A 16,714-nucleotide genomic window follows, 5' to 3' on the forward strand; every position below is an offset into this window, starting at 1 on the left:
AGTCATACATAATATTAATTTTATCCATCCTCCTTGATAATGAGAAAATGTGTTGTTTATCTGTAAGATAATTTAATAAACTTTTTAGAACTTAGTTACCTTAATTTTTATTATTTTTTAATAGACTTTATTTTTGGAGCAGTTGGTTTATAGTAAAGATTGACTAGATCTCCCATATATTCCTTTTCCACCCTCTACGAATTTCCCCTATTTTTAACATCTTGTGTTACTTTATACATTTGTTAAAATTGATGAACCAATGCTGATGTATTTTTATTAACTAAAATCCATAGCTTATATTAGGGTTATATTGTGCTGTACTGTTCTCTGGATTTTGACAAATATATAATGACATGTACCTGCCATTTACAGTATCATACAGAATAATTTCATTGCCTTAAAAATCCCTTGTGTTCTACCTACTCATGTATCTATTCATCCCTTCAAACCCCTGGCAACCACTGAACTTTTTACTGTCTCTATAGTTTTGCCTCTTCCAGAGTACCTTGTTGTTGGAATATCATGCAATATGTAGCCTTTTCAAACTGGCTTCTTTCACTTAGCGGTATGTATTTAGATTTCTTTTTTTGGTTTGATAGCTTATTTCTTTTTAGCACTAAGTAATAATTCCATTATATGAAGGTACTATAGTTTGTTTATTCATTCACCTATTAAAAGACATGTTGGTTATTTTGAATTTTTGGTAATTATGAACGTAGCTGCTATGAATACTCATGTGCCTCGGAGCCTGGGTGGCTCAATCAGCTGGTTAAGTGTCTGCCTTTGGCTCAGGTCATGATCCCAGGGTCCTAGGACTGAGCCCTGCATTGGACTCCCTGCTCAGCAGGGAGCCTACTTCTTCCTCTGCCGTTCTGTCCCTACTTGTGCTCTCTCTCTCTGTGTCAAATAAATAAATAAAATCTTTAATAACAGAAATACTCATATGCATATTTTTGTGCATATATAGTTTTCAACTTGTTTCAATTCATTTCTATTCAGTTATTGCTGGTACAGTAAACCTATGTTTAACTTTGAAAGAACTGCCAAATTGTCTTGCAAAGCGGCTGTACCATTTGTATTCCCACCAGGAAGGAATGAGTATCTGCATTTGGTGGTGCTAGTTTTTTGGATTCTAGCCTAGAATATAGGTGTGTCTCTTGTTGTTTTAATTTGCAATTCCTTAATGACATATGATCTTCTCATATGCTTATTTACCATCTGTATATCTTGTTTGGTGAGGTGTCTTTCAGATCTTTTGCCCATTTTTAGAATGAGGTGTTTATTTTCTTACTATTGAGTTTTAAGAGCTCTTTGTATATATTGGATACAAATCTTATCAGCTGTGTTTTGCAAGTATTTTCTCTCAGTATGTGGTTTGTCTTTCCATTCTCTCTTTTTTTTTTTTTTAAGATTTTATTTATTTTTTTGACAGAGAGACACAGCAAGAGAGGGAACATAAGCAGGGGGAGTGGGAGAGGGAGAAGCAGGCTTCCCGCCGAGCAGGGAGCCCGATGCGGGGCTCGATCCCAGGACCCTGGGATCATGACCTGAGCCGAAGGCAGACACTTAACGACTGAGCCACCCAGGCGCTCCTGTCTTTTCATTCTCTTAATAGTGTTTTTCACAGAGCAGTTTTTAATTTTAATGAAATCCCGCTTAACCATTTTTTCCTTTCATGTGTCATGCTTTTGGTTTGTGTGCTTTTGGTGTTATATCTAAAAACACATAGCCAAACACAAAGTCACCCAGATTTTCTCCTGTTATCTTCCAGAAGTTTTTATAGATTTTGTGTTCTGGGTCTATGACCCATTTTAGTTAATTTTTGTGAAAGATGTAAGGTCCTTGTCTATATTTATTTTTTTGCCTGTGGATGTCCAGTTGTTCTAACACCATTTATTGATAGAACTACCCTTTCTCCTTTGAATTGACTCTGCTCCTTTGTCAAATATCAGTTCAGTATATTTGTATGGGTCTATTTCTGGTTTCTCTGTTCTATTCCACTGATCTATGTGTCTAATCTTTTGCCACTACCACACTGTCTTGAGTACCATAGCTTTAAAGAAAGTCTTGAGGTTGGGTATTAATGAATTTATAAAAAAGTAATGGAGGATTGAGAATTTTAAGTTTTAAAAGTAGATTACTTATTGATAGTCTCTATAGTACAGTATCTAGATACATTTTCCTTGAAAGTAATAATTTCTTTGTATTGATATCAATTATTATTTTTTTCATCTTGCTTTATTATATTGTGGCTCCAGCCCCCAGTTTAATGGCTACCATTTCTATGATCTAATTTAATCTATATTTACTTTTTTTCCTTGCAAAAGTTCTTTGTCACTTTCCAAACTCTACAAACATTTTACTATTAATCTATTAATACTATTAATCTTTATACTACTATTAAACTATTAATCAATCAGTTTTAAATTGTTATGTCTCTGCTGCTTTTTTTCACAATAATGCATACAAAAGAGATATCTCAAATAAAGAGTACCTATTTCCCTTGGGTATATTACAGTTGGAAGCTGGAAAATAAAATCTTTCTTCTTGTAGGGCAGTTAACAGAATATAATCCATGATGAGTAACTGTTTATTATCTATATAATAGACAAATTCAGGAATTATACATGGGTAGATACTTCTAGGTGAATGTAGTTTTGCTTTCAAATAATGTTCAAATGGATATACTTAGATTTATTTGTCTGGGACACTCATAGAATTGGAAGTATTTCCTGGGTGCCTGAGTGGCTCAGTAGGTTAAGCTTCTGCCTTTGGCTCAGGTCATGATCCCAGGGTGCTGGGATCGAGTCCCGTGTCAGGCTCCCTGCTCAGCAGAGAATCTACTTCTCCCTCTCCCCTGCTCATGCTCCCTCTCTCTCTTTTGCTCTCGCTCTCTCTCAAATAATAATAATAATAAAAGAGTTTCCCATTATCTAACAGTTTTTTAAGGACCAGGGGCAATTTGGTTAAAATTAGAATAATTAGGCATCTAGCAGTCTCCTTAAACCTGGCACCTTCCACATCTCCCTTTTTGAAACACCATTAATTTGGGGGGTATTATGTCAAATTCATCCAGGTTCTCCTGGGTTTAGGTGGCAAACATATATGAAGCTTTAATTTTTATTTATTTATTTTTTAAGATTTTATTTATTTATTTGACAGAGAGAGAGAAAGAGAACACAAGCAGAGGGAAGGACAGAGGGAGAGGGAGAAACAGGCTTCCCGCTGAGCAGGGAGCCCGATGCGGGGCTCGATCCCAGGACCCTGAGATCATGACCTGAGCTGAAGGCAGACGCTTAATGACTGAGCCACCCAGGCGCCCCTGAAGCTTTAATTTTTAAAAATATGTATCAGTATATACTCTAGATAAGCAAACAGGTTGGAACTTACCCAGAAAAATGACAGTTTCTTCTAATTTTGGCATATATTTGCATTATTTATAACTTCTGATTTTTTTGAAAACCAAATAATATACTGTGATGGTGCTTTGTGCTGAGTTGTGGGAAATTGAAACAGTATCTCACTAGCATGTTTTGAGCCATATTCATATTGTTCATGGATTCATAAGGAAGGCATCCTTTAAAATAAATATTTATGAGTAATAATATATAATAGGCCTTTTATTAGATGTATGACTTTTAAAATTATGTAAGGGGGCACGTGGGTGACTCAGTCGGTTGAGTATCCGACTCTTGATTTTGGCTTAGGTCATGATTTCAGGGTCGTAGGATGGAGCCCTGCGTTGGGGTCTGTAATTGGCGGGATGTCTGCTGCTTTCTCTTCATCTCCCTCTGCCCCTCGCCCCATTTGCTCTCTCTTTCTCTGAAATAAAGAAATCAATCTTAAAAAAAATTATGTAACAAAGAAACTTTTGGTTGTTTTAACAGACAATTTTGATACCAAGAAGAATGAACTAACAAGACAGGGCTTTATGGATCTGAATCTAATGGAAGCCAATGATCGAGAAGGAGATCCTCGTGACCTTTGGGTAACTCTGCACTCAATGGGCTATAATAAAGCTCTGGAATTGACAGAGGTAAAGCAATCTGAAAGTTTTGCAATGGGTTTAATGTCCATAATATTTTACTCCATGAACATTTTCCTGACACATGACTTTTGAATTGGGCACTCAGATCCTTGAACTTCAATATATGAATGAATTTTGAGTGCAGCAGTGTTTCTGCTAGTTTATGCAAGTTCCTGTTCTTACCTGAAATTTAGTTACTCCCAACATTTAAATAATTCAGGAACAAAGGAGTTTGAGCATATCATATGCAGAAAAATATTTGGTAATTAAAAAGTTGTATTTCTTAATTGGTGATGGCTATTTTAGTTGCTAAAGTCTCATGTCTGTAGAGAATTCTTTGTCCTAACAGAATAAAGCCTAAGAATAAGGGGATTGTGTCTGTATGAGAAGTGGAATTCTGATTCTTGGGTTAATATTTGTAAAACACTTGGGATGGTGCTTGGCTTATATATAGCATTGCGTATGTGTTAGCTATCATTATTAAGAGTTTCAGTAAACCAGAGAAATAATAAAAATGAGGACTTCTTAAATTCTATATTTTGTGTCAGGTGTGAAATAAAGAACTTATGAGTTTCAGGCCATGTATCAGATAACAGTACATTTGTTGTTCATATTCTTAAAAATAGTATCTGTCCTTTCTGTAAATAAATCAACTTAAGAGGGTAACACTAGCATCAACAAATTTTAAATTTTGGGTGTATGGAGACTTTGGTTTAAGTTCTAGCTTTGACATCATTCAAAATCCCTCATAAACCTCTTTTCTGAAAAGTTCTCTATAATTTTTTTTGCCATTTTTAAAAATAGGAGGTGAAGGGGCACCTGGGTGGCTCAGTCGTTGGGCGTCTGCCTTCAGCTCAGGTCATGATCCCAGCGTGCTGGGATCGAGCCCCGCATCAGGCTCCCTGCTCCGCAGGAAGCCTGCTTCTCTCTCTCCCGCTCCCCCTGCTTGTGTTTCCTCTCTCGCTGTGTCTCTCCCTGTCAAATAAATAAATAAAATCTTTAAAAAAAAAAAAAATAGGAGGTGAATAGTTACAATAAATTTTTATATCCTACTTTAACCTAACGTTCAGTGAATCCCACATTCTGCCTATGGTGCAAAATCAGCATCTAATCTATGAATAATATTGTATCTACTACACATGCCTTTTAATATGAGAAACTAGTTAAGAGCAATTTAAGATATTTTATAGCATTTACTGATAGCATTGACCTTTGAAACCATAGGCAAGAAGGATTTCTGAAATAAAAAAAATTTTTTTTGAGATTGATTTATTTATTTGAGAGAGGGAGAGAAAGCACACACAGGGAGGGGCAGAGGGAGAGGGAGAGAGAACTTCAGCAGACTCCTTCATGAGCCTAGAGCCCGATACAGGGATTGATCCCACAACCCATGAGATAGCCACCTGAGCTGAAACCAAGAGTTGGATGCTTAACCGACTGAGCCACCCAGGCACACCCCTGTTTTGTTTTTTAAAGGTTTTATTTTGGGGGCGCCTGGGTGGCTCAGTCGGTTAAGCATCTGCCTTAAACTCAGGTCATAATCTCAGGGTGCTGGGATCAAGCCCCACATCCGGCTCCCTGCTCAGTGGGGAGTCTGTTTCTTCCTCTCCCTCTGCCCCTTGCCCCACTTGTATGACTCTTTCAAATAAATAAATAAAATCTTTTAAAGATTTTAAAAATTAAAAAAAAATAAAGGTTTTATTTTTAAGTGATCTCTATACCCAACATGCAGTTCAAACTTAATAACCCCAAGATCTAGAGTCACATGCTCTACCAAACCAGCCAGGTGCCCCGGTTATGACTTTTCAACAGTGAAATATATTGACCCATCCTGAAAATAAATGTACTGTATTTAGTAGTACATATTCATAAATCATAGAGAAAGAATCAACTGTATAAAATCAATTTGGAAATGCTTAGAGAGTCTTCTGGAGTATAGTCCCAGTTTATGTACTACAATTTTTCCAGGTTAATTTACTTACAGATAAAGCATGGACTAACCACATTTTTCATTATCTTAGGAAAGTTTTTCCTCAGCGATTAATATTATAGCCAATTTATCCCTATTGGAATGAGTTATTTCATGGAGGATTTTATCTAGTATCCAGGTGGCCATTCTGGTTTTGCCAGATCTTACCCTTATGGTTTTTAGAACATGATCATACACAGTATTTCAGAATTTGGCCGGCCCGGTTTTGCATATCTATGATGGAATCCTTAAACTTCTCCATAGATTTGTTTATTTTGTTGTTGTTTTATGTAAGGACTTTAGTCAGAACAGTCTGTTTAGTATAATGATCTGGTAAAAGTATTTCTATAATATTTCTAAAGTGTTTCTATAATATTTTTAAAGTACTTGTATAGTATCTATAATATAGTGTATTAGCTTCAATGGAACTTCTTTTACTTTGAGTCTCTTCCTTTATGGCCATTATTTTAGGTATCAAATAATGTATTTGTTGTTCTTTTTTTTTTTTTTTAAAGTAAGCTTTACACCCAATGTGGGACTTGACCTCATGACCCTGAGATCAAGAGTTGCATGCTCTACTGACTGAGCCAGTCAGACGCCCCTTGTTCATTTTTATTTTATTTTTGTTTTTTTTTTTCCCCCCTTCTTCATTTTTAAAGGGTACTTGATCAGAGGGGGAAAAAAATCCCCCTTTTTTCTATAGCATTTTTAAAAAGTCAGTTATTCTAAAAGCATACTAGCTATTAGTTTATATATTTTACTCTCCTATGTCTGAGAGAGAGCCACAGTTTAGTCATTTGAATGTATTTCATGGTAAGGAAACAGATTTTCCAAGAGACGAGGCAACTTATTGTATGTCAAGCCTGGTATTGTTTTTTGTTTCTTTCTTTCTCTAATGTAAGACTCATCTACAAACAACATTAAGTCAAGATTTGGTACTGGGGCATCCAAAAATTCTGTTCTTGGCATGGATACTTTTGATTTACAGAATAACAGTGAAAACATTGTCCTCATTCAGTAAGGGTTATAGAGTTGTTGGATTGAGAATGTTACACCAGCAAACAGTAATACAAGAAGGAGAAAATAACAATTCATAATCAGCTAGTTGGTATAAAAATGTTGGGTAATTTCCATTAGTGATAGGGATGTATATATGTGGTAACATTTGATTTAAAGGATTCATGTAGGGGGAGGTAGGTGGGAGGGATGGGTGAAAATAGGTGATGGGGATTAAGGAGGGCACTTGTGATGAGCACTGGGTGATGTATGGAATTGTTGACTCACTGTATTGTACACCTGAAACTGATAAAACACTGTATGTTAACATACTGGAATTAAAATAAAATAAAATAAATACAAAGACAAAGGATTTATATATTTATATAGTCTTATAACTATCATAAATAATCTTTTCTTTTTTTTAGAATTCTACATTGTAAAATATTTTCACACATATTACCTATTAGGTATTTCCAACAACCCTTGGCAGAATATATACTATTTATTCCTACTTTTTCAATGAAGAAACTAAACTTCATAAAAGTTAAGTGACTTCCCCAGGTCACGTAGCTAGCAAATGGCAAAATCCAGTTACAAACCTAGATCTTCTGTTTTCTAGTCCAATGATGTTTCACTCTACTGTCTCTCTTATAAAAATGACTTTATTATTGCCAAAGGTTGGAATCTTTAAAAACTTCTTTAAAAATAAAAATTTCTGCTTTTGTTCTACTAACTTCAGACTTTTATCTTTTGTCCCCCCAACTAAAAAGATGACCATCAATATGTATAAATTCACTGTTTATTTAATAGATATTTATTGGATGCCTACCATGTGGTAAGTCTGTAATAAAGAGGCACTGAGGATCAGTGGTGAATAGAATAGTCAGAATTCCTTCCCTTATGGAATTTACATTCCACGAAGGAGAATGATTAATTAAATGGAAAATAAATAAAGTCATTTAAAAAACATTTTGAAAGAAACAAGCCAGAGACCAAACTAGAAAAGAATAGTGCAGGGGGAATGACATATCAGATAAAGGGCTAGTATCCAAAATCTATAAAGAACTTACCAAACTCAACACCCAAAGAACAAATAATCCAATCAAGACATGGGCAGAAGACATGAACAGACATTTTTCCAAAGAAGACATCCAAATGGCCAACAGACACATGAAAAAGTGCTCAACATCGCTCAGCATCAGGGAAATCCAAATCAAAACCTCAATGAGATACTACCTCACACCAGTCAGAATGGCTAAAATTAACAAGTCAGGAAATGACAGATGTTGGCAAGGATGCGGAGAAAGGGGAACCCTCCTACACTGTTGGTGGGAATGCAAGCTGGTGCAACCACTCTGGAAAACAGTATGGAGGTTCCTCAAAAAGTTGAAAATAGAGCTACCATATGACCCAGCAATTGCACTACTGGGTATTTACCCCAAAGACACAAATGTAGTGATCCGAAGGAGCACCTGCACCCCAATGTTTATAGCAGCAATGTCCACAATAGCCAAACTATGGAAAGAGCCAAGATGTCCATCAACAGATGAATGGATAAAGAAGATGTCGTATATATATACAGTGGTATATTATGCAGTCATCAAAAAACCTCCGAAATCTTGCCATTTGCAACGATGTGGATGGAACTAGGGGGTATTATGCTAAGCAAAATAAGTCAATCAGAGAAAGACATGTATCATATGATCTCCCTGATATGAGGAATTCTTAATCTCAGGAAACAAACTGAGGGTTGCTGGAGTGGTGGGGGGTTGATAGGAGGATTACTGATTTGCTTGAGATTATAGTTTTCTTTCCTTTTCTGTGAACATTGTCAGTTAATATGCTAACAAAAAATCATAATTTTATGCTTTTTTATTATCGAATTCATAGTACTAAAATCTTTCTAAAGGTATATGAGGACAAGCTAGAAGGTAGAGTGTATCTTCTTAAATCATATGATAAACATATTAATAACAAATAATTTATTTTTAATTCTATCAGAAAGCTAAAACAAGGTTCACTTTTTCTTTCTTGTCAGGCATGCCCATTTATCATCAATATCTATGCAGACAAATGCAAGCCAAGAATTAAAGCTGTCCATATGGAGGCATGCAGTGGGCAACTTGAGAAGGCCATTTGTAAATCCGTTCTTAACAAAGGCGATGCCAGGGTAATGGATGGCTATGAAAATATAATTGTACATACGTATAAGCGTGACACCTGGATAACATCAGTTATTGAAAACAAGGTATTATTTATGAGGTGGTTCTCCTCATAACTGCATTGTTTACTAATATGTTCCATCTTCTTTCTTACTCTATTCTTGCACAGTAATTAATATCACATTATATTAATATTTATAATGGGCAATTCTTTCTTAGGTTTCTAATTCAAACTGAGCATGATAATTTTTATGCATTTTTTTAAAAGTTTGAGATAATTGTATTATGAAAATTAAATATTTGGGGATCTCTGAAGATAGAGCATAATCTGGGTACAAAGTATCTTATTTAGTTTGTTATTAAAAATCTTCACACATACATAACTATTTCAAATAACAGACATTGGGTTTTAAAGAACTATAAATAAAGTAAAGAAAAAATTTAGCCCAACTTTTTCCACACTTTGAAATATTAGAAATTCTGTAGACTGTCATCATTTTATCTAATATATTCCACTGCCCAGGACCTATTTTTATCAAGCCACTTATTGCTAACTTTAGCTACCATCCCTGCTACTACTGATATTGCAGGCCAAGAGAATACATACATAAATGCTTAGAGATACCCAGCTTTCTAGAAACATAAATTTTCAAAAAAATCTTACTCAGGATGGCTGGATTTTTAGGACTGTTGGCTTATTTCTTTTAGTTCCTGGGTGAGACTTACATTATTTTTATGCTTACCATGAATTTCTTAAAGTGCTAAGGTTTGGCTGAGTATTGAGTCAATGTGAGTATATACTATGTAACTAACTCTCCTAGTCACAATAGAGGCCACTATCAGTGTAATATGGTCTCTGCTTTCAAGGAGTTTATGGACTAGTTGGGAAGACAGAATTAATACTCTCAAAAGAGATCAGAGAATAATTAAATGTTAAATTATATAGTACTGTTGATTTGTGCATTAGTTTTACTGTATTTGCATCTCTTGTGGTTGATGTTAGTTTGGACAATAGAAGTTGGGGAAGGACTTGGGAATGAGGGGAAGGGGACTGTGGTATGGGATTGGAGACAAACTAGGATTGGATATGCAGAGACATGGGCACCTCGGTGGCTCAGTCGTTAAGCGTCTGCCTTCGGCTCAGGTCATGATCCCATGGTCCTGGGATTGAGCCCCACGTCAGGTTCCCTGCTCGGCAGGAAGCCTGCTTCTCCCTCTCCCACTCCCCCTGCTTGTGTTCCCTCTCTCGCTGTGTCTCTCTCTGTCAAATAAATAATAAAATCTTAAAAAAAAAAGATATGCAGAGATAGCCGTTAGAAGCAGAGAAACAGTAACATGTAAGAGGGTTAATGTGAAGAATAGAGGAAATAGTGGGAATATCCTCTATGCAGAAACAGAGAACTTTATTTGGAGGAGTACTACAAAGATAAATAACATAGGTGGTATGGGTCCAGATTATATATATTATCTTGAAAATGAGGTAGAGGACTTGGACTTGATAAAAACAGTTAGAGTTCCCAGCTAGGAGATTCCAGTCTTCAAGTGGATCATAAAGCTTTGGAGGGTGATTCCTAAGATCCAGCATGCCTTCCCTTCTGCCCTCTATGTCTTATTAGAACTAAAAGGGTGGATGGGAGTCACTAACTTACCACGGTTTCTCTGTTCTGTAGTTAGCTATCATTTCTCAACCCTCCATCTCTTTCCTTTCCCTCAAGGAAAATTAAACTGCTCTGCACCAAAATGATGTAATAATAATATTTTAGAGTTTCCCATTTGTCAGGCACTTTACATTTATTAACGCATTTACTTCTCACAACAACCCAATGAGGTAAGTACTAACCGCATTTTACACACAAAGAAATTGAAGCATGGGGACGCTAAATAACTTGCAGAAGGTCACATGCTGAGTAGTAGACCTGAGAAATGAATCCAGGCAGTCTAATGTTATACTGCCCAATTTGTAGTCATTAGGGAGTGCTTGTAGCTTTCTTAGCAGGGGAATACTTTGGCGCCTACATTTCTTTCATTCACCAGCTTCATTCTGCTTTCTCTTGCTTCCTATCCATTTTAGAGGCTATCTATTATCTATGATCTATTATCTCAAGTATTGGTTCTTCCATAAGGTCTTCCTTGCTAACCCAGTCTGAGCTAATGTTTCTGTGTTTCTATAATATCTTCTATGTTTCTGCAGACCCTGTGAATACCTCTATCACAAGACTTATAAAATGTTTTGTAATAATCATTTTATTTGTATTTATTAAAGGACTAGCAACTTATGAAATTTTTTTTATAGTCAGATAATAAAGTGATTATTCACATCAACAATGAGCTAAGTAAAAACTGCATAAACAACAGAGGACTGAACATATTTGCAGTAGAAGTGGCACCAAAATCTACAATGGTAATGTATTGTTTTCTAATTAAAGCTTTTTGTTTTATCAATTTGAAAAAACATTTCACTAATAACAGTATGAATAAGTGGAAATATGAAATAAAGTAGAAAATTATTCTAAGTATGATATTCATATTATTATCATCCTATATTAGGAGATTTTGGTTCTAGTCCAGTTCTCACTATTTGGTTGAGTGATTATGAGAGATTCACTTAGCCACTCTGTTCCTGTCTCTTATGTAAAATTAATATACTATTACTAGTGTTAGGTAGTTCACAAGGTTAATGTAAAGATAAAAATAAAATGATGTATATGAAAGCACTTTGCAACATCATATAGAAAGACAAAGTAGTGTTTATAGTAAATGGGAATTTTGCTAATCCAAAATATTTTTATCTACATTATTAAGATTTTCCAATGTAACCTGAAAGAGAAAATGCCTCTAAGTTTTAGATAACAACCATCTAAGTCAAGAGCCAGGAACAGCTGTAGTTTCTGGTGTTAGCAGAACTGTGGGTTTCTATTTAGCCTGGGGCTCAAAGGCAGGGACCCTGAAACTGGTCTAGTGAACGGAAAAAGGAAAAAGCCTCCTATTCTTTTCTTCATTCTGTCCATGAAATCCTAAAACATTCTAGAACTGAATAAAGAGGAGAGATTCTACAGAATCCCAATGAGGATTTTAGAACATTCTCTAGGTTTAGCGAAAAAAGGGTATTTACTCCCCTTTCCACTACTCCCTTTTCTACTACTCCTACCCCACATTTATATACACCAAATATCAGCTACTATATTTGAGTAGAATTTATGCCAGATTATTCTGTTAGACATCAGATCATAGATTGTAGATGCCCACTAAGGACAAATGGTATAGAATTTTATCTGCACAGGGATATTTTTGCATAGGGTCTAGAAATGTTATCCTGTTTAAAAATTAGCCAGAAATAAAATATATGAAAGGAAAATAAAAGTTTTCTATTTTTATATGCAGGTTTGTCAACATGTAATGCCTCTGAATGAACGACAAGAATGGATATATTATTGTGTGTATTCCCTTATATCTTAAATATTGTTTTCTACTTGAGCCTGTCAAACTAAGAATTCTTTCAGGTTTAGTCTGTTATTTGTTGATAAACTAAATGCTAATCAATTTAACTGATGTACATAAACAATAATCAATTTATATGTGTTTATATTTTATACCCATGTTATATACTTTATTATTAAAATATAAATATAAAATAGAAATAATATAATAATGTTTTTAATGTGTGGCTTTCTTATTAATTTAATGGGAAATCTGGGCATATTTCATTTACCAATAGTAAATAAAAATAAATTACAGGTAAGCTTTTAAAAACTAGTATTCTATGAATTCTACAAAATCCTGTATACTTTTAGTTTAATCTTACTCATAAAAAATAAACTCAAAGAAAATGAAAATAGGCCAGCTGCAGCTAGTGTCTTGGGCTCTCACCCTGTCTTCTCACTGTTCTGTCCCAGGAGCGTGACAGGTCACAGACTCCCATCCATGCCACTGTGGTCACAGGCATGTGGCTGTGGGAGGACCATGGGGCCTCCTGGGCCCCTTCTCTTTGCTGCGGCTGCTGCTGCTGATGATGTATAGCCCCTTCAAAACTTGCCTTTCCACCAGCAGCCTCTACCTCCTGCTGCACCTCTTCAGCTTTGGCTGATGCTTCCTCCTCCAACCCCTTCTGGGCCTGTAGGTATTCAAGCCCTGGAAGCTGTTATACCATCGTCCATACTGGCGGCCATTTGGCAGGCAGGTACGATTGGAGCAATGGGTCTGGAGTTGGATGTTGAATTTACTTCTGAGGGGATTCTTGTCTTAATGCACCATAGCACAGTAGACATGACAACTGATGGTAGTGGTTGATGAGTGATTTGATATTTGAACAAATGAGAAAACTTAATCTGCAGCAAATCACAGATTCAGGAATGATTTCCCTGATGAGAGGATCTATAACCTGAACCATAATCTCACAATCTTCTTAGATGTCAAAGGCCATGCAAATATAATACTGGTGCTCTAAAGAAAATGTATATGCAGTTTCTTCAACTATACAGTCTGCTCTGGTATCCTCTGCCCTTTCTTGCCAAAAGTGATCTATAAGATGAGACAGGACAGAATGTAATATAATGGCATTAACTCACAGAACTTGGAGCCTTAGCCATCCAGGAGATGGGAAAGTACACTATAATGCATGTGTTTCAGTCCATGTTAGTGGCAATAGACATTTTGCTGGACTAGAGCATGCATAGTATCTTGTGGTACCTGTATGGAATTTCAGCTTTCCTCATGCAAAAGCATGTTGTATCCCTAGACTACTCAAAGAAGTAGTTAGCTAAAGGCATTCAAGTTGTTGCTGGGAAAAAATTTTCCCTTCTTTCTTTTGTTACTGAACTTAAACTTGTCCAAGCACCTGATACACAGTAAGCCAATGTCTGAGACCCCAGTTTTTAAGCAAAGGGAGCTTTATTATCAGAAGAGCAGCTGAAGAAGAAGGCAGGAGATCATTCCCAAAGCTGCCTTACCCTTTTGAGCCTAGGGACAGTTTATATATATGAAGGAGGTGAATACATGAGAGGAGGGTGAAGAGTTTCTTGAACCATGAAGTGAGAGGCCTTAAAAGAATCTGGAGGTATGCATTCTTCCAGACAATGAGGTGCCGTTTGGAACCTGGTATGATCAGATACATCAGATAATTTCAAGACAGATGTTACCATCTGGTCCCCATTAGGTTTCTACAGTCAGTGGGTAAACAGGGAATAGGGGCAAAAAAGGCAAAGTTAGTGATTTATTGTGTATGAAGTTAAGAGATGCATAAAACATAAGTAGGGCATAAGGTAGAATGTGAAGCTAAGTTAATAATGCAACTAATACAACCATAGTTCTGCCTCTGCTTTCAAAACAGGTCCAGGAACCAAGTATCTGGCCTCACTTTCTAGATTCATTGGCTGGTCTAATAATCAAATAGACATAAGACATTAACAGGAGAAAAAGAAATTTCATTATGTACATATGGGAGCCCGACAAATACATGAGACTCACAGGCAGTCAACCAGTTGAGGCTTATATACCATCCTGAGCAGAGGAGAGAGTATAGGAGTCTGGGGCTTTAAAGGGGAAGAAGACAATTCACAGGAAGATGAGAAGAGTGACTGTTTGGTAAACAAATGTTTGCCATGCCATGCAGGTAAGTCTTTCTGATATAAAAAATTATCTCTAGTAATAGCTCTCTTCCTGGTACAGGCTATCTAAATTCTTTTTGGCAGTTCAGGGAGAGGTAATAAGCTTTTCCCAAGTCAGTTGGGTCTTAAGTGCCTTCAACTCAAAACAATCCACATGTTAAAGTGGCACATTTTGGGGTGGCATATTCTGCTACTTCTCAATACCTTTGATCAAAATGTGGCTATGAGTCCCATCTTGGTTCCAGCTGTATCACTGATAGCAACCTGAGATCATGCCCTGTCCCTAAATCAAGAGTCAGATGCTTAACCTACTGAGCCACACAGGTGCCCTGTAATTTTAAAGTCTTCTGATATTCTTCAGATTTTCTTCCCACCTCTGACACTTCTTTTCACCCACACTTCTGTGGCTTCCCCCAGTTTCCACGTTGTCTCTTACCTCAGGCCCTTCGGATGCCGTGTTTCTTTCTATAGAATAATAATTGTCTCTCTACTCCCTCTTTTTCCTTCAGGTCTCAGTGAATATGTCACTTTTTCTAAGAATCCTTCCCGATTAAGCCCCTACCAAGACTACTTTGGTGGCCCTAAAAACTCATGCTTATTCTTTGTTGTAGCACTCATCATACTGTACAGGAAATACTGTTTAGTTTTACCTGAAAAGGTAAAAGGCTGAAAGCAGGGACAGTTATAATTCCAGTATATACCATAGAACCACTATCTCTCTTTCTGTCAACTAAATAAAATCTTTAAAAATAAATAAATAAAGCCAGAAGCCGCCTTTTAGATCTATTTTTGGTATAGGGAGAATATGATACAGAAATTTAATACACCACACTAATCATATTTTGGATATAATCCAGGAAAATGAAAATATATTTCTGATTTTGGCCACCAGAGGGTGAGCATATTACTTATTATTCATAATATTCATTAGAGAGAGAGAGAGAGACCAACTGATAATATTTCTCAGCACTGGGTTAAGTCCTTTATGATTTCTAAGACTGCTTTGGTGAAATATATTGTATATTAAGGATCTCTCTATACACGGGCATATTTACCCATCCTATTAGAGAATATATAAAAATTATTTCTAACTTGTGAGGTAGATACTAAGTCTTCTGCTCTTAAAAAGATACTGACTGGGCGCCTGGGTGGCTCGGTCGTTGGGCGTCTGCCTTCGGCTCAGGTCATGGTCCCAGGGTCCTGGGATCGAGCCCCGCATTGGGCTCCCTGCTCCGCGGGAAGCCTGCTTCTCCCTCTCCCACTCCCCCGGCTTGTGTTCCCTCTCTCGCTGTGTCTCTCTCTGTCAAATAAATAAAATCTTTAAAAAAAAAAAAAAGATACTGACTCACTTCTTCGTGAAGTTACAAGTATAAGGACATATTAAGATGGCCCTGCTAGCTTTATCTAGAAGTATAAAGCCTATCTTTGCTACTCAGCTTAGCTTGATTTCTGGGCAAAAAAAAAAAAAAAAAAAAGAACTATGTAACGATTGGAGGAGAAAGATGGCAAATAGTGGAAATGATGTAGGGAAAGCAGATGAAATTAATGTGAGAGACAGTTTGTGGGGGGAGGACTAGGAATGGTTGCTGTAAGTCTAAGAGGTAAAGGATTTTGGCTGCTTAAAAGTATCTGTACTTGTTAACTATGGCTAGTTTTGTCTAAGGAAGATGAAGAATAGGATTCTTAGTTCTTATGCCACTTATTCACAAGTGGCTTTTATTTGTGATATTTGACCAAAGTCAATTTGTACTTTAAAAATTGATTCTTGGGGCATCTGGCTGGCTCAGTCCGTAGAGCATGCCACTCTTGACCTCAGGGTAGTGAGTTCAGGCCCCACCTTGGGCATGGAGACTACTTTATAAAAAAGTAAAAATAGGTTCTCTATTTTTTTTTTAATATTAACAGTTCTAAAGATATGTATTAAGGGGCAACTGGGTGGCTCAGCCAGTTAAGC

The 16,714-nt window shown here is 36.4% G+C and overlaps 1 protein-coding gene and 1 pseudogene across 4 annotated transcripts in view; both read left to right on the forward strand.

The window, feature by feature from the left end:
- Positions 1-12,778, forward strand: part of EFCAB7 (EF-hand calcium binding domain 7) — a 44,254-nt gene extending 31,476 nt beyond the window's left edge. For 3 of the 4 annotated variants that reach the window (XM_031037219.2, XM_006741704.2, XM_031037220.2), the window contains exons 11-14: positions 3,888-4,036; positions 9,034-9,243; positions 11,451-11,558; positions 12,539-12,777. In XM_031037219.2, the coding sequence (XP_030893079.2) occupies positions 3,888-4,036; positions 9,034-9,243; positions 11,451-11,558; positions 12,539-12,613 (542 nt within the window). In that variant the 3' untranslated portion in view covers positions 12,614-12,777. Of the gene's footprint in view, positions 1-3,887; positions 4,037-9,033; positions 9,244-11,450; positions 11,559-12,538 lie in introns of all 4 variants that reach the window. The other variant, XM_081818539.1, reaches the window with a different exon arrangement.
- Positions 12,779-13,098: 320 nt separating this feature from the next.
- On the forward strand, positions 13,099-15,892 carry LOC102739112 (glycerophosphodiester phosphodiesterase 1-like; annotated as a pseudogene).
- The last annotated feature ends 822 nt before the right edge of the window (positions 15,893-16,714 follow it).

This window comes from Leptonychotes weddellii, chromosome 4, assembly GCF_054177405.1.
Source record: "Leptonychotes weddellii isolate Sample4059 chromosome 4, ASM5417740v2, whole genome shotgun sequence".
In the NCBI taxonomy this organism is placed as follows: domain Eukaryota; kingdom Metazoa; phylum Chordata; class Mammalia; order Carnivora; family Phocidae; genus Leptonychotes; species Leptonychotes weddellii.